At 41.4% G+C, this 18,300-nt stretch overlaps 1 protein-coding gene and 1 long non-coding RNA gene across 5 annotated transcripts; one reads left to right on the plus strand and one right to left on the minus strand.

Annotated features, from left to right (window-relative positions):
• Window positions 1–246: 246 nt before the first annotated feature.
• On the minus strand, window positions 247–15,620 carry TBPL1 (TATA-box binding protein like 1). Of its 3 annotated transcripts, none has more exons than XM_068403078.1 (7): window positions 15,486–15,620; window positions 8,811–8,997; window positions 8,080–8,162; window positions 7,152–7,215; window positions 5,353–5,456; window positions 5,158–5,252; window positions 247–775 (listed from the first exon to the last, which is right to left on the minus strand). In XM_068403078.1, the coding sequence occupies exons 2-7, from the start codon at window positions 8,943–8,945 to the stop codon at window positions 705–707; spliced, it is 552 nt and encodes a 183-aa protein (XP_068259179.1). In that variant the 5' UTR covers window positions 8,946–8,997; window positions 15,486–15,620; the 3' UTR covers window positions 247–704. The 3 variants fall into 3 exon arrangements, with proteins under 3 accessions (XP_068259179.1, XP_068259189.1, XP_068259198.1); XM_068403088.1 differs by lacking the exon at window positions 15,486–15,620 and adding an exon at window positions 15,293–15,381; XM_068403097.1 differs by lacking the exon at window positions 15,486–15,620 and adding an exon at window positions 14,816–15,122.
• A 79-nt stretch (window positions 15,621–15,699) lies between these two features.
• On the plus strand, window positions 15,700–17,739 carry LOC137671673 (uncharacterized). 2 transcript variants are annotated; one of them, XR_011049435.1, is made up of 3 exons: window positions 15,700–15,755; window positions 16,454–16,550; window positions 17,333–17,739. It is a non-coding gene; the product is annotated as an uncharacterized lncRNA (long non-coding RNA). The 2 variants fall into 2 exon arrangements; XR_011049436.1 differs by having other exon boundaries at window positions 17,336–17,739.
• The last annotated feature ends 561 nt before the right edge of the window (window positions 17,740–18,300 follow it).

Genomic DNA, 18,300 nt, shown 5'->3' on the forward strand with positions numbered 1-18,300 from the left:
TACTTGAAGTCTGGCATGTAGTTAAGAGAACTGGGAACATCTCAACTTTCATCCTCAGATAAACACACGTAACTACTATAGATTTCAATCTAACCCACGCACAAAGTTTTACACATACTACAAATAGAAACAGAAGGTATCAGCAAAAGACTATTCTTACATTGTTTCAAATTAATTTGCAACTATACAATTTTAACCATAATAGAAAAAGGGAAAGGAATATAACAGAACAGGTATGAAGAGAAATATTTTCCAAACTTTTATTTGTGCACATTCATCAGGTGAAAAAGATAACTTTTACAGCTTCTTTGGTGCCCAATACTCAGCATACAAAAATGTAAAAGAATATTCACAAATAAAACACAAGCTCAAACTAAAAAGAAAAAAAAAATAATGTTTTAAAGGTAGTGCACATCGTGACAGCTTTGCTTATGAATACACAGAAATTACTGCAAAAATAAATAGAATGTCTTTTTAAAAGCAGCAATTTCCTATCTTGTAAACTTCCGTTTTTACAATACAGCACTGTTAAGAGTAAAATCCAAAAGAACTGGAGATTATACTGTGGCCATGAGCAAGTAAAAGAGTCTGTATTCTTCTGCTATGGTTGGTCCAGTTTTCCTTTTTGCTTTTAGTCCAATGTGCAACAGTCTTTAAAGGTGCTTGGTTAGAGAACCTAACCATCAAGTGGTGAATTATAAAATTTATTTCCTGCTTTCAAACACGAATGGGTAAATCTGTTCCACAGCACTGGCAACAGCCTTTACGTTTGGCCCTGAGACATATTAAAAAAAAAAAAAACAAAAACAGTAGGAAGAGAAAAATTAGGGAATTGGAAATTAAAACAACAATAGTATCTTTACAATAACCTTAATATTTTTAGCTACCACAACTTTATACTGTAGATAAAAACAATTTCTCCCCCATTTCTCCCAATTTAAGAAGGTGTTCCCCTGATCACTTTTACTCACAAGAAAAGACTCTCGCATGAAATCTGTAAGATGTTCTACACTGGTCAATGGCTAGACTACAAATAAATAATACTGTCATTTAACTTCATAACAACTTGGGTGCTTTTCGATTTACTGGCTTAAACAGTCTGCCCACAGAAGAAGGCAAAGGCTGAGTGGCAGAGATAAAAAAAATACTTTTATTTAGGCTAATCTTCTAGGAATTTGTTACTCAAAGCGTAGCCACTTTTATCTCTTCTTTTAAAAACCTACCAACAAAAACTACTGCTAAATAATGCTGGATTTAACCGAAGTATGTTTCAAGCAAGGTTATTTTATGTTTGAAATTGATAAGACTATTACTTTCTAGTCTGGATTTTGCAAATAGATCCATCATTGATGTCTGGACAAAACCTGAAAGCCAGGGAATGGTTATTGTCTCAGGATGAAGCATATGAAGGTTATGCTAAGCCACTATCCACCATGTTTGAGAAGTCGTGGCAGTCTGGTGAAGTCTCCACTGACTGGAAAAGGGGGAACATAACCCCCATTTTTAAAAAGGGAAAAAGGGAAGACCCAGGGAACTACAGGCCAGTCAGTCTCACCTCTGTGCCTGGCAAGATCATGGAGCAGATCCTCCTGGAAACTATACTGAGGCACATGGAAATCAAGGAGGTGATTGGTGACAGCCAACACGGCTTCACCAAGGGCAAATCATGCCTGACAAATTTGCTGGCCTTCTACGACATGGTTACAGCATTGGTGGATAGGAGAAGAGCGACTGATGTCATCTACCTGGACTTGTGCAAAGTATTTGACACTGTCCCACATGTCATCCTTGTCTCTCAACTGGAGAAACATGGACTTGACAGATGGACCACTCGGTGGATAAAGAATTGGCCGGATGGTTGCACTCAAAGAGTTGCGGTCAACGGCTCTATGTCCAAGTGAGGACCAGTGACAAGTGGCGTTCCTCAGGGGTTGGTATTGGGACCGGCGCTGTTTAATGTCTTTGTTGGCGACATGGACAGTGGGATTGAGTGCGCCCTCAGCAAGTTTGCTGATGACACCAAGCTGTGTGGTGCGGTCGACATGCTGGAGGGAAGGGATGCCATCCAGAGGGACCTTGACAGGCTTGAGAGCTGGGCCTGTGCGAACCACATGAAGTTCAACAAGGCCAAGTGCAAGGTCCTGCACATGGGTCGGGGCAATCCCAAGCATAAATACAGGCTGGAGGGAGAATGGATTGAGAGCAGCCCTGAGGAGAAGGAACTGGGGGTGATGGTTGATGAGAAGCTCAACATGAGCCAGCAATGTGCACTCGCAGCCCAGAAAGCCAACCGTATCCTGGGCTGCATCAAAAGCAACATGGCCAGCGGGTCGAGGGAAGTGATCCTCCCCCTCTACTCTGCTCTTGTGAGACCCCACCTGCAGTACTGAGTCCAGCTCTGGGGCCCCCAACATGAGAAGGACATGGGGCTCTTGGAGCGATTCCAGAGGAGGGCCACAAAGATGATCAGAGGGGGTGGAGCACCTCTCCTGTGAAGACAGGCTGAAAGAGTTGGGGCTGTTCAGCCTGGAGAAGAGAAGGCTCCGGGGAGACCTCATAGCAGCCTTCCAGTACCTGAAGGGGGCCTGCAGGAAAGCAGGAGAGGGACTTTTTACAAGGGCATGTAGTGACAGGACGAGGGGGAACAGTTTTGAACTGAAAGAGCGTAGATTTAGATTAGATATTAGGAAGAAATTCTTGACTGTGAGGGTGGTGAGACACTGGAACAGGTTGCCCAGAGAAGTTGTGGATGCCCCCTCCCTGGCAGTGTTCAAGACCAGGTTGGATGGGGCTTTGAGCAAGCTGGTCGGGTGGAAAGGTGTCCCTGCCTGTGGCAGGGGGGTGGGAACTTGATGATCTTTAAGGTCCCTTCCAACCTAAACCACTCTATGACTATGACCTAACATGATCTACGAGCTTTTGGGGAAAGAAAAGGAAGAATGAACTAGTGATGCTTTCTAATGGTACTAGACCATTTTATGCAATTAACAATTAAGACTGCAAATAAGCAAGCATTAACAGGCTGGAAGAAATTAATCCTGGATAGAAGTTCGGTGATGCAGATAAAAACAGCAATTTCTCACATGCTTTGATGATTGTGAACTCAGGGGTTTTTTACCTCACTTTAGACTTCAAAAGTTTCTTCCAAGTATAGAGAACTGTTCAAAATGGTTCCCAAAAATCATAAATAACTTATTTAAGTAAGTTATAAAATTACTTATTTAAGTAATTCTGGAAATATTGTTTTAATTTACACAGTCAGAAAGAAAACGGAATGGAATAGGATTCTTCCTGTATTTTCAAACTTGTCAAGTTAAGCATTCACCTAAAACAAACCTAGTGAAAGACACCTGCCTTCTGGGCAGATACTGCACCTTCCTTCAATTTGTCTGCTATTACAGAAACGCAAGCTCTAGAGAAAACCTCAGAAATCAATAGTACAAGTAGGAAAATAATTCTTGTAAAAGTCCTACTCCCTGTAGGGTTGAAAAGATGTAAAAACTGGATCATCATTGCAGGGAGTATAAGAGAAGAAAATAGAACAAAACCCCCAAACAACCCCCTCATCGCTCATTTTGGAAGAAGAAAAATTAATACCTCTTCCTATTACAGATCAGTTATTTTTATTGTCTTTTCTCAGTGTAACTCTAAATCTTTTTATACTTATGTTAAAAACCCCCACCTTCCTGTTTTTTTATAACATTTCTAATTATGTATCTCAAATAAAATTCTTTGAGCTAGTGCCATGACAAGTACTAGTACTACATGGTCAAGAGGAACCTCATCTGAACGCACTTGACAGGGAGTACAGTAAGGCTGAAAAGTAATTTAAAACATTTTTAGAACAAGAAGGGTAAGATTGTGGACATTTTTTTCCCCTAGAAGAAAGGCCTAGGCAAAACAGAAGCCTTCAAAACTAACAGAAGTCTGAGATATTTCAAACTCACTGTTACAAGTAAACCAGAATGAAGTAAAACTTTGATGTTTACTGTATTTGCCTTCATATTTGAAAGAACAATTCTGGAAATATGAAAGTGATTTTGTCCCGTATATGGAGTAATAAGAATCTTACAGAAAGGCTAAATCTCATTAGGAGGCTGAGAAGACATGCCGAGGGCCTTTTATTACTGCAGTGATACTCAAGCTTCTTATTTATTTTAAATTTAATTTCTAGTTTTGACTAGACCAGTTGCTCTGTTCAGAACATATACTGCAATCTGGAAGTATTTTTAGCCCTATATTTTCATATTACCAAATCTGATGGAGTTTGTCTTCTTTAAAAAACACCTCCCCCAATCTCTTGAGAAACTTCCCCCATAAAGCCTAGGTTATTTGTTAAGGAATTAAGCTGTGAAAATAAAAACTCCTACCCAACTTCTGAAGCAGTAGGTGAGCCCTAACAAGCGCAAGACAGAATTCCTGCTAAAGTGATAGAAGGTGATGTTTTTTGGTTCTGTACCATTTTAACAAGTATTCTCTAAAAAAACTGACTTCACTTATCTGGAAACCTGTGGTGGACACCTCACAAGCAAACATAAGAAAGAAGGGAAAATGAAAATTAGGAAGAGAGAGGAAAAAACATGGCATGGTATCTCCAAGACCCAGGACAATCACATCTGAGTACATGGGAAAAAATCACTGATGCCTGTGATTCAGGTGGTGGTTCTCTTCCAGTTGAGTTTTAACAGAAGAGAGCACAAGTCTGAAGAACTGCAAGTATTGGTCCACCTCAGTTACGACAAAATGCTATGCTATCCTATACTTTTCCATAAATCTCCAGTTTGGAAACATATTTATGAAAGGGATGTTAACACTACATGCAGTGTAGTTTACAGCACTATGAAGACAAAAAAAGGAAGAAAATTCAAATATTTAAATTGCAATAAATACTTGCATTCTCAAGTCCTACCACACTTTTGTTTTTATAAAAACCAAACTATGTACATTCAAAGTAATTTTTGAGCCTATCAATAACAACACTTTCTCTACAACTCTTCTGGCACTTTCACTCAAAAACAAACCAGATGCTAGCACTGGGAAGCAAAATCCCTTCAACATATCTTTTGACTGTTTAAAATGTCTGCCTTTCATAAACCTACGGGCCCTAAAGTTAAATATTCCCAACAAGTTAAATATTTATTTTTGACATCAAAATACCTGTAACTGTGATACTGCCTGTGGAAAAAATCTGTAAGGTAGCTCTGAGAGTTTTTATTCTGTAACACACGGCAGGATGAAGTTCTGGTTCATAACTAGAAAACAAAACAAAAGGTAAAAAAGACAGATCTAGAACTTAAAAAGAAAAGCTTAAGAAGTATACCAAGTCTATAATTTTTTAAAATCCTACCATACCTTGCATGAGGTCTGTTTTTCTTCGTAAATTCTGGCAATCTGATCTCAAAGGGCATGTTGCACACAGCTAAAACATTCACAACTTTAAAATCTGTGAAAATTACCTTTTCAAAAGAGAGGAAAAAAAAAGACATTAGAAATTCAGTTTACAGCGAGGCAGATGTATGGGTTGCAAAAAAAAAAAAAAGAATAGTAATTACAATATTTTTATGACATTTAAAAATTAAAACCTTGTGAGTTATGCATTTCTAATAGGAATCTAAACGGTACTTATGGACTCAAATTGCTTACTTTATCCTTCTATGGTACAGTAACTGTTGAACTAGATACTTCACAGTTGTATCATATGGTTAGAGTACAGTTTAAGAATGAGACATGGAAACAACTCATATTGCTGTACTAAACATTTCCAAACTGAAAATAAACTAAATTAAATAGCTCACGGAACATCAAAATAAGCAGAGAAAAAGGTTAAATTTCATTGTTACAAGAATCTTACACAATTTGAAACTTCTTTCATGCCTTGTTGCTACACACAACCATTTTTATTAAAGCTAGAATAAGAAAAAGGTGAAATTGTTTCAACTCTCCCAGTGGCCAGTATGGCAAGCTGTTTTTAAAACCCAGCTCAACTACTGGCTTTCAGTTATTCTTCACCACCAAGCCATTTAGAGGACAATAAAATAGCCACCACACAATTCCTGAACAAACACACTGCTGAGAAGTCAGTGTTGGCAACATCACTGAAGAAACTTTTGTTCATTTTCTGAGGTTGCCTAAACTTAAAATGACCATTCCTCAGTCAAAACTTTTTAGAAGGATACTAACAGTAGAAGCAACATCCTTATAAAAGGTCAACTGTCAATTTAATCTTGAAAATATAATCCACTTAAACTGCTCACTTTATAATTAAACTTGGTGCGTCCACCCTGGAAGCACTGTTCACCTCCCTGATTTAATGTTCCATTCCAGCTTTAAGAGGCTGGGTCTAACGTATGCATTCATAACAGTAAGAGTGTCTAACTTCTGCTTGGGTCTGATGCAGCATTACTGAGATAGCCTGTCACCACTGCCTTTATGTACTACAACCAAAGGTAGCCCCTCCCTAACAAAGGACAGCCACTGTGTCTAATTGTCTGTCTGTAAACTGAAACTGTGGGTAAACAGCACAACTGACTACCAGGAAGTGTTAAGAGTACTAAAACGTGTCATTTGCCGTTTTTCAACCTTTACAATGAAATGCAAGTGGTGTTTTTGACTGGTAATGTTAACCTAAACCCAGAAAAAAGAGGAGTTACGGGTCCAAGTATTTTATTTGGCTTACTTCCTGCTGTGCAACCTGACAGCGCAGAAGCACTTTTTTTCCCCTCTTTAATTAGAGGCTCAACCTTGCTCTTAACGAGATGGACACGTATCCACAATTCCATCAGAAACGAGGGAAAATTATGTTCAAATGACAGTTAGGTTTATACTCTTCAGCACTCCTTCCAAATAAATCTTTCAAGATATAGTAAACTCTATCAAGAAACATCTGTGGGTGGTTCATTTATTAAGCAAATTTTGCTGTTCACTAGCCAGTGAAGAAGCACTGCTCTGAGCTGCCAAACAAAACTCAAATCCACAAAATAAAACTGCTTCTCTTTAACCAGCATCTGGAAAACGTATGCCAACACAAAAGGGGCATCTGAGTGAAAACATGCTCACTGCTAGACTGTTATGCTCCCTCATTTTTGTTTCTTTCTAAAAAATGGACTACCAGCATTGCTTGAGTCATACAAGTGATTTTTCATTAGAATTACCTGAAAACCTAGTTTCTGTAGACTACGAGCTAATCGTCTGGCACCAAATTTAGCTTCTTCTTCACTAAAAAGAAGAAAGAAAAGAATCTAGCATTAACAGAAATAGAGTATATATTTGTGTGCACACATACCACAATAGCTACTCAGACTACAAAATGAACCGTTACATCATGTAGCACGTGAACCATGATCACAATGGACAGCCTTCATTTTTATCCTACTGTACATATTACATTTTAACTGTCTAGATATTCAAATGGAGTCCTTTATGCCCTGTTTGAAGAATATCTTGGCACTTGGCTCCAGCTGAAGTGGGAGATGTATTTTGATCATACACGATACTAAATACTCTTAAGAGACAAATATGATCATGAGTAGTCTGGACTTAACATCCTGAACAATCATCTTCCATTTTGAGACAGAGATCATATACAGAAAGTATGCAAATTTACTATTGTACCTTATCCTTACTCCACAACACAGACATATCTTAAAGGAATTCAGCTGTTGAGAGTTTAGCAAGTCTCAGATGTATATAACTTGATTAAATTCAGGTGAGTTTTTGTGAAAGAGTAAGAGATATCCCTCAAAAAAAGGTCATCCTTTCCCAAGTTCAAGTTCTGGCAAAAAAACATAGAATTCTTAAAGAGTTCTCAAATGAAATCTCTAGGATTTTCTTCATAAAGTAGTTTTCACTGCTGCTCTCCCAGAAGGCTGAACTGATGTTGCTTAAGATTTCAACTCAGTCTAAGGCAGACATTTCACATAGAGAACTTCCTCCCAAATACGTAGCTTGGCAAGGATCTGCGTGTGATCCAGTATGAGTGAATCTTAACAGTGGCAACTCTTGCTATCTTCTTTGTTTACAACATTGTACTTTAAAATACACAATAATTTACAGATAGAGAAAGAATCTTCATGAACTCACCTTGTGGCTCCTGTGCAAATAACTTTTCCTGAGGACCAAATTGTGGCTGTAATCCTAGGTTTTCTAAGCTTCATTAATACTTTCTAAAAAGAGAAATAAAAGTGGAAGAATTGGGAATTAGTAGTAGTTCAATTTCATACTGGAAAAAAAAATAATCAACTGTTAGACAAATCAACTGTTACACTAATAATACTTTATTTACTTTTGATAGCCTCAAACTGTTCCTTCATCTCTTTCAGTGATTAAAAAAAAAAACCAAACTCCTGAGAAGAGCAACATAAGCGTGGAATATCTTAGCCAGTGATTCAGTGTTCACAAAACAGATTAAATGAAGGTTTTTTGCTCTGAATAAAAAGCTGAAAGCCATGAGCATTGTGCTCACTTTTTTCTTATTACACTGACTCCCACATTGCTGACTCTTTACTAGGATATATTTTCTTGACAAAACCATCAAATTTTGGGAGGCAAAATGGACCCTGAGGTGTAAGAGGTCTCATCATGTACTTTATACCCAATATTCAGCTCACTAGTTGCAGTCTTCTGAGACAATATTTACCCACTCCTCTTACCGTACATTTAGTGTATGACAAGAGTAAATGCCTAGCAAGACAGAAATACAGAAATAAAACTATGCTTTTCTCTATCCACCATACACAGATATCAGACACAAGAATGTTTAGCTTAAGGAACATTTGTAAAAACAGATAACTGAGGGATGTTGAATCTCTTACCCCAACATCACGCTTGTATATCACATTTGCTCCCTCTAATGCAATCTTCCTCAAGTTTAAATGACATCTTGTTCTAAAAACACACACTACATTTGTGATTAAAATGTCCAATGCAACATCACTGTCCGCATCCATTGGGGTGATTTACAACTCAGTTTTCCTACCAGCTCACCACGAAGATCACATCCTGAGAAATGAAAATGATAAAATTAAACATACCAGTCGAAAATTGCCTATTAACACCATTGTATACATCCGTCACATCCATCCCTTAAATGAGACAAGAAGCAGAAGTGACTACACTCTGACTCGTTTTAAGTTAACTGTGTGTGAGGAGAGGGGGCATCTGCATCCTGTATGCTAGAAAATAGGAGGTTACTTGATTAAGCCATGTTGCCAGACTGAATAGAAATAAAGTGTGTATAGATATATAAAATATTTAAATTTGCCAGTTAAATATGTTACAACTCTTACCAACTATATTAGGACACACTAAAGATTACTGAAACTTTTTCCATAGCTCCAGTGGATAATCTTTCCTCAGCTCATTTGAGGATGTCATTAGACACCTCAGGAAAATGCACTTCTCTGACTGCTGAAGTTGATAATTCTGAACAGCTTGATATTTGTGTTGGAATGGATGAATCTACTGAGTAACACTGAACTAACATGGGTTACACAAACTGCAGTCTGTAGACAGTCTGCTACCACAGCTTTCCCATCTGCATCCAGCACTCTTGGCCTATCTCTCCCAATATAATAGCATAATGCGAACTATACAAAAGGTCCTGGTGGCAGCAACAGCCTGGGCTGAGCCACAGTGGCCTCTCACCCCCTTCTGCACTGCGGACAGGAACCGCACAGAATGAACGTATTGTACATGCGGAGTAAAATCGAGTGTTTCTGATGAAAACCACGAGTAACTGTGAAGGCACAGGATGGCCACTCAGTGCATGCCCAGCAAACCTAAGGCAGCCAGGAAGCGTCCAGTCTGCCCGTGCACATTGAAGGTGACACTCCTAACACACACCTCAACCGGGGAAGAAGATTGTAAGACAGGGAGCTGGGCTACCGCTCAGCCCACCCTGAAACCACCCCACATCTCTTCTGTAAGCGTACCAAAGCTAAGACAGCGGACATCTCAAATCTCAGGTGAAGCATTTGGGGAAAAGAGAGGGGAAAAGAGCAAGAACATCAGTATAGAGTAAAAAGAACGTATATCAAAATACTGTAGTTCGTTAACGAATTTTTCTTTGTAGAAGAATGTAAAAATCTTAGTTTTACTCCAGGAGAAGTAGCTTAAGTAAAGCATAGCTTAAGAGATGGAGACAATATTATTTTGATCCAGTCACCTAAAATTTCAGTACTATTTAATCCAAAATGAACACAACAGAAAAAAAAAGAGCAAAATGAAAGCAAAATAGTCATGTATATGAAATGCTTTACATGGTCATTGCCATGGAAGAAGCAGGAGACTATGCATCAAGAACAACAATATACATAACAAATTGTAATGCATTTATATCACACTAAATGTTTTGGCCTTACATTCTATATCAGAAATCTTCAAGATGCAGAATTAACATTATCAGTATTTCCTGACTTCATAAACATCATGCCGTAGTCCCTAATAAAGAACTCACTCAAGGCGCATCTCTGACCACAACTCACTGACAATATAGAACTAGTAAATTACAAGGCAGATGTGCGTAATGTACTGGGTCAACTGCTGTGATGGTTGCTGCTTCTGCTGTGCAGCTTGTTCCCGGCTGAAAGAATCATTCTGTAACTGTTGGCTTGTCCAATATAAGAAAAGGCAAGATGGGTGATAACACAGGAAAGAGATGAAGAAACAGCAAGAGAAAACCAGAAATACCAAAGGCTATGTGTGGGGGTGGGGGGAAAGCAGGCAAAGAAGAGAACAAACAGTAATTAATTAGTATTCCCGGAAGCTTTTTTTTTTTAAAAAAAAACCAAAAATTATATGAATCCTCAAAGTTAGAAATTACTTATCCCATCTGGTTTTGATGGACTACTACAGATTGAGCTAGCAATTTATGGCACCAGATCCAAAGATAGCACGTGTGCAGATTTTGAATGGCATGCAGGCAGGGCCAGCACAGAGCAAGGAGCTGGAACCTGTGGCATCTTCAGAGAGGAATTTGTTTTCCACCCTGGCTCCAACTCCTGGCTCTCTCTGAGTTCGCTTAATGGAACCCAGGACCGATTGCCCTATAAGAAAACAAGACACCTCCAATCAGCAGCGTCTCCCAATTATCAGCAAGTTTCTACTGGCACCCTCAACCTTTACATTCTGAAAGAATAACACCGTCATGCATAACAAGTTTGAAAGGTTGCTAACCTCCAAGCGAACCATAATAATGTACAATAACATCCCCATAAAACTCTGATGGCTTGTCTTAAACAGATCCAGGGAGAAAAGACACGTGTTCATTCAGAACAAAGGAAAAAGTGGCTGAAAGAGAGGAAAATTACAACTTAAAAGGAAAAGATCTATCATTAAAGGGGGATCTACAGGAAAAAAGAACATTAATATGCTGTGGAGCTGTCAGTAAGGATGTTTTCAGCAATTATGGTGTATCTTGGTTAGAAGTGCAATCTACTTGCATAGATTTTAATGGGAGAAAACTTACACAACATTACAGTAGTGAGCTCCCATTTTCATTAGCCATGTTCTGGAAGTTTAAGACAACAGATATTTAGGGAGGAGCTTTTTAATCTGAAATTTAATTTGAGCTGTAGCTAATATTCTTGACTATGCTTTGTGATATTCAGTTAAAAAGGAACATAATTTGTTATAGAAGCAGTATGTGAACACAGTGTAAAAATACTGAAAACTGCCTTTATTCTACTTTAATGTTACTTGATCTAACAGAATCATTTCATTGTTTAAACTCTTCACTCAAATATTGAACATTTCAAATATTAATTACCAAGTTTTTATCATTTGTATTGAGAAAACTCTTTATTTACTGGTGCTAAACACTACTTGTGTTCTTTGAGAACCCGAATCTAAGTGTCAACAATTTTAAATACACCCATTCCCATATAGTATACCAATACAATGTTCACCTCTTCCAAGGTGTGGTTTAGAAATACTGGGTAAAACAAAGTGTTTCTCGACTTGGATACTTCTGTCCAAATAGTGAGCAAGCATAACCTATTACAACCTCTGCCTTAAGTGTTCATTTTAATGTCTTGCGCTGTACTGACAACAAAGAAAAAAAATACAGAGAAACGACATCCTGCTACCTTTCCTTGTGAAGTCTCAAATCAGAATTCATAGGAACCTTGTGAACAGAAGCAAGCTAGATGTTTTTTAAAAATAATAATAATATATGCTCTATATAAAAAAAACAAACTGAAGAATATGTTTATAAAAAAAGGTGTGACAATGAGGAAGACGGTAAGGAGGGTTGTTCTTATTTCTACATATCTCCAGCAGCATGAGTAGGTGGAACACAGGAGTCCTAAACAACATTCTGATCCTCCTCTCTCCCAGTTTTCTCTTGTCTTCTGTGCTATCGATACATGATACCGTATCCCTGCTGCGTAGCCCTGACCCATTGCTATTTCCCAAAACATGAATTTCTGCATTTTTGTCTCCTATCTGCAAAATGGGGAAAATAATGCTCCCATGTTTTACAAATACATTTTGAGATCACGCAACAGCCTTACATATAAACCTGTTACTATTCCATATTTATGCAGTTACACTTGCAGAACAGAGAGACTGAGTAGAAACCAAACATCTGGTTCTTTCCAGTTCTGGATTTGCGAATGCCTAAGCTGATTTTACTGAGCTCAGCTTAGGTTTTTTTTGATTAATTTTGCCCAAAGGTTCTCATCTGAACCTCAGAATTTTGGCAGCTTAAACTTAATTTCCAAAATTAAGTTTTTCCAGTTAATGCTAATTCAATAATAGGCTAATTAAAATCATTTACTTGTCTATATGTGCAGCATTTCTTTTAAATTATGTACTTCATTCAGCTTTCTCCAGCGCAAGAAACTAGCAAACTTTGATTTCAAGTTCTCTTGCACCAGCATAACACAATCTACCCAGACAGAGGAAAAAAGCTTAAATACGTCTCTGCAGAAGTTTGTATTATTTTATGAAGGAAATTTTAAAAGTTTGTTCTTTCTTTTCAACATAGATTTCAGGGATACATCTGGAATATTACCCTAAGAAGAAAAAAAAAAAGAGGAAAGGGAAAAAAAGTAGATAGGTAAAGCATGATAATGAACATAAACATAAAAACAACAAAAGCTAACTCAAGGATATTTGCCACTGCAAAGCAATGTCTTCTACGCTGAAACTAGAGAAACTTCCCAGGATAAGAAATAACTTCGGAGGAACGAATGAGCACTCAAGTTCTTAAACAGAGCATTACCCATGTTAGGACCCATGGCCATACTTTCTTAGATACTATATAAACATACATGAAGACAAATACTCTGCACTGAAATCTTACAATCTAAAAAAAGCCAGTGCTCTCTGTCTTCAAAAAGTTCCAAACCAAATCAACCACCATCAAAGAGAGAGGAAAGGCACTTGGGATGAGGTATATAAACAAAGTATTATTTTAAGCTTTTGGCTACCTTTGATCCGAGAAACTCAGAGCTATGAAGGTAGATGGTGGGTATCTAACAATGGTTATGTTAATGTCTGAACAGTTTAATAAACACCTTTTTCACCAGCAGCCTAAGTATAAGCAACTTCTACTGGTTATTTTTACCCTTGCTCGAAAGCAGTTCACCAACTGACCAACCCCACAGACAGTTCCAACAGCCCAGGTGAAGGGGTGTGTCACTACTGTGCCAGCAGGCATTTGTCAAACTAATGCTTGAAAAGCATTTTTGAAGAAGTTAACAGCAACCTCCATATGAAGCTTCCATATGAGAACAGAGAACGCACAAAACAAAGCCCATCAGGAACGAGGAGAGTTGATTACATCCTTCCACTGCAGGTACATTTTTTAAGATTTGTGTTCAGCCCCTCAGAAAACAGGTCCATATGAAATGCTGGAGGTGACAGACCTCTGAAATCTGCTTGAATTCTTAGATATGAAACAGTCACGGTGGCAGGTGAATAACACCCCAGAACCGAGAGTAATATAGCTACTACCGTCTGTATAGAAAATCCTCTGGTCTGAACAACTTTTGTCAGTTACAGCCACTGAGCTAGTGGGGCATGCTTTTACTTTTTCCTGTCTCTAGTGGCAAGTTAAATTGTCCCCAAAGCAAGAGGTCATCTTGAAGCTGATATTCTCACTTTTCAAGATTTGCACAGTCATGACTATTTCCTACAGAATGAAATAAATATATCTTGGAGGACGAAAAAAATTCCAAATACACATAAAACCAGTGTCAAAGTAGGGATTTGTCCTATTAGACCAATGTATAGAACGATACCAGCTATACTACAAACAAGTAAGGTACAAATGCCCAATCCTGCTGACAAATCTCTTGGATAAGCCTACTGCATCTCCATGGACCTGGGGTCTTCCAACACAAATGCAGTTGGAGGAATAAAGTCAAACAGTTTATAGAACAAGACCAGGAAGCATATTTTAAATAATTCATAACAGGCCATTTTCCTCAAGTCTTTCTCATCAAAAAGGTCCATTCATGTTCAAAGCAAGATCTACTTGCATCCAATTTTGTGCCATCTTTCTGTTATAACGTCCATTAATAGTCCAATGCCAAGCGTTAAGAACAATCCTTTAGGTCTTTATGATACGTGGAAAATTGTTATAAGCCTGACAAAAGTCTGAACCGACAGGTTAGGTGGCCATTCCAACTTGATAAAACATTGTAAGAAAAATAAAAATCTGTTTTGCTCTTACAAAATATTTTAACCCAACAGTTAAGCCTCTCACCCCTCTCCCAGTCAAACATTTGCCATCTGCGCATCTCGACTGAGGAAACACAAGCACTCTTCCTGCTCACGCAGCTGGGGATCTCACGCAAAGCCCTACACGTACCGCTGTCGCAAGGCTCAGGTTAACGAATAATTACTTTTCTCCCTTCTCCTCTTCCATCCCAGCCGAAAACTTCTCCGGCGAGCCCAGCACAAACAAAGCGCAGGCACAAGGCGGCCTAGCCACGCCGCCCTCCGCCGCTCGGCACCGCGGGGTTATGCCGGCGCTTCGGGACCCGGAGCGACGCCGGCCGCCGCTGCGGGGGACGGTCCCGTGACAAAGCTCCCGGGGCTGGGCACGCTATTCCGGGGACTCAGGCGTGGGGCAGCCGGTGCCCCCGGTGAAGCCTCGCCCGTTGCCAGGGAACGGGCCGTTTCCCCTGGAGGATGCTCTGCCCCGTTCCACTCCCCCCCGTTCCACGCACCGCCCCGTACCCCCCCCAGCCCGCCCGCCCGCCCCGGGGTAGAAGGGCACCGCGGCGGGAGGAGCCGGCGGGGCCGCGGCGAGGAGCGGGTGGAAGCCCCACGCCGCCTCCCTCACCTTAGTCGCGAAGGGACGGGGGGAACGAAAGCGGGGGGGCACGCGGGGGCCCAACGGCCGCCCCGGCGCGCCGGGCGGCGGGGACTGCAGGTCCCGCCGGGCCGGGCCCGCCGAGCCGCGGCACCCCGAGGCAGCGGCGGCGAGGAGGAGGAGGAGGGGGGAGCGCGGCCCGTCGGCGAGCGGCAGCCGTTACCGTGCGGGCGGCGGGGCGGAGCGCTGTGCCGGTTGCTAGGCGCCCCGCCGCTGGCGCCCGGCGGCGTTCCGGGTCCTGGGCCGACTCCCCGCGACAATAAACATCCCCCAGCGCCGCGGGCATAGACGCGGCGCCGGCTAGAGCGGCCGCCGGAAGTCACGGCGGCGGGAGGGGAGGAAGGGGGGGGCCGCGCTAGCAGCGTACTTCCGCTTTCGTCTGCCGCCCCCTGAGGCGCGGCGGGCTGAGGGCGGCGGCACCGCCCGGGGCGAGGTAGGCAGGCGGGCGGCTGTGGGCGGCCCCGCTGCGGCCTGCGCGGGCAGTTACCGCGGCAGCGCTCGGTCGCCGGCGCTGGGGCCGCTAGTGCCCGCCGCCTGTTGTATTTTGGCGCTGGGTCAGCGCCCTAGGCCGGGTGCAGCGAGGCTTTACCCTCAGCTTTACCTCAGCCTGTCGTGCAGCGCCCGTGAGCAGGCGCGTTGCTCCCGAATTCCCTGGGGAGCTGCGGAGGCCGCGCAGCAGGCGGGCAGTTGTTCTGGTGAATTTATTTCCGGCTGTGCAGCGGGAGGGCTGGCTGTGGCCACCCTGGAAGCCGCTGCCTCCACGCCTGGTGCCGCGGGGCCCGTGGTACACGGCTTCTGGCCGACTGATGCAGGCTTGACCCCAAGCCCATCGTCCGGGGTAGCACCTCTGCCAGCAAACCGACGGCAGATCTGATCCAGTTTCCGGATCAGACGGTGTGAACGCTCATGTCTCTTACCTGCGTTCCTGCTCGCCCTCAGACCTCTTTGGCTTGCTGTGCACCGAGTGGTCAGGGGTGCTCTTGACACAATCCAGCAATCATGAGTTACGACTCACAGCAACGACATGCTGCCACTACTGCTGCTGTATACATGCATGTTGCACTGCAGCAGGATTCTGGTCACTGCCTCTTGTCTTACAAATGCTTTAAAGAATTTTTTTTTAATTTAAAGCAACACTGGTACTGAAAGGATAGTCCTCAGCAGTGAACTGTGGTGCCTTGGTGTGTGAGCAGACTACTGACCCCAAGTGAAACAAAGGCATAAGCAGGTGACTGAGAAGCCTCAAATATTCCCAGGTGCCCTGAGGACTGTGTGGCTTTCAGCATTTTCTTGTGGTTTTAATGTTAAAATGTCTGAAGTAAGACTGCTGCTTTGCACTTGTCCAATATGCAGCTTGTTTAATCATTGCAAAGTGGGCACATGGTGCATGCTTTGAGCAGAGACAGAAGGAGACACGAGGACACAGTGTGGATGGCTGGGATGGAACTGGTTCTTTCCGTCCAGGACAGTCCTCCAAATTTGGCACTGTCTCACCTATGCTGTCTGTAGGGAGCAGAGCCTGTGATGAACTGCCTTTCAGCCTTACTTACTTTTTCTCTTGGAAGAGCTGTTTGTTGTGCTTCTCTTGGGAACCCAGGAACAAATGTGCCTGCAGGACCCAGCACCCAGAATGAAGGATGAAATAAAGTTGTCAGGTCAACTTTAGGTTTATAAAGACATATCAGTATTTACATTAAAAGTATACATATGTGTGTGGTGCAAATTATTCCGGATTGACAGTTTTTTGAAATTGAGGTTCTGTAATTACGTACTTTCCATGTCTGAAGTGATAGCAGAATAGCTTTGATAAGAGAGAGGGAACAGCATGAAATTTAAATTTTGAAGTCTTCCGAGTTGCGATGCTTTCCTCTGCTAGATTCAGTTTAATCCTTGAAATGCATTACTAGGTTCACTTGTCAAGAATAATTATTTTGGGTTCTCAGTTCAGATCAGCTGCGAGTACACTAGTGACGGCATTGCTCGTTGACGCCGGTTCTGTTTCCCTGTCAGCAGGCTGGCTGCGCAGCAGTGCGCGGCAGCGCTGCCACCCCGCGGCTTCGCACAGAAAGGGATCCACCCCATCGAGGTGAAGATGGTCGAGCGAGGCGAGCTTTTGGAAACCGGGATTCTGAATTTAGAGCAGCCCTTACCACAGCTCAGTAACTCTGCACGGGATCTCCTGCTTTGTTATGGAGTGCCTTAAGGCTGTTTTAATTCTTTATGTGCTTCAGCCTAAAGGCTCTGAGTCATTACGATTAACACTGCTAATGTGCTAACTGTTACGATGTCTTCTCCCTGACAGTTATTTCAAGGTTCTATACAGTTGTATCACAACAGATGCTGATTTTTTTTTCTGAATTGCTGATCGCATAGGCAACTTATAAAGAAAAGCTTTACAAAACCTGTTTTTGCTTGAATTCTGACTGAGCTTCTGTTTTTTTTAGCATACTTATAAACGTTTACATAAATTTGACACAAAATATCTTCTAGCAAATACACATACATTGTCTGTCTCCACATCCTTGCTCTTTTCAGGATATAACTTTTTCTATCAGGTGTTCCACAGCAATGTGCAGTCATCACTGGACGTTAAGAAATTTTTTTTTACTGATAAAGAGATGAATCCTTACCATTTCAAAGTTTTGGCTGCTTTGTCAACCTGAGCTTTTCCCGTTTAGACTGAGATGTGTTCTGAAGATTGCATCTTTAAATATATATTTGCAAAATGTGCAAATGTATGCAAGTAATTATGATCACATTAACATGGCATGCAAATAAGGTGACTGAGCACCTACATAATTTGTCATCTAAGTTTATCAGTTGTGCCTGCAATTTTATTCCACACATGTATAGTTACAAACCTGGTTATTCTGTCCTTATGTTCTCCCCCTCCTGGTGTCCATGCCCCTGTGCAACTCTAACTTGGCTCCGTGGCTTCCTCCACCAGTATGACTTGAGATGCTAAGGACTTCCCACCT

Source organism: Nyctibius grandis, chromosome 1 (assembly GCF_013368605.1).
Source record: "Nyctibius grandis isolate bNycGra1 chromosome 1, bNycGra1.pri, whole genome shotgun sequence".
NCBI lineage: Eukaryota > Metazoa > Chordata > Aves > Nyctibiiformes > Nyctibiidae > Nyctibius > Nyctibius grandis.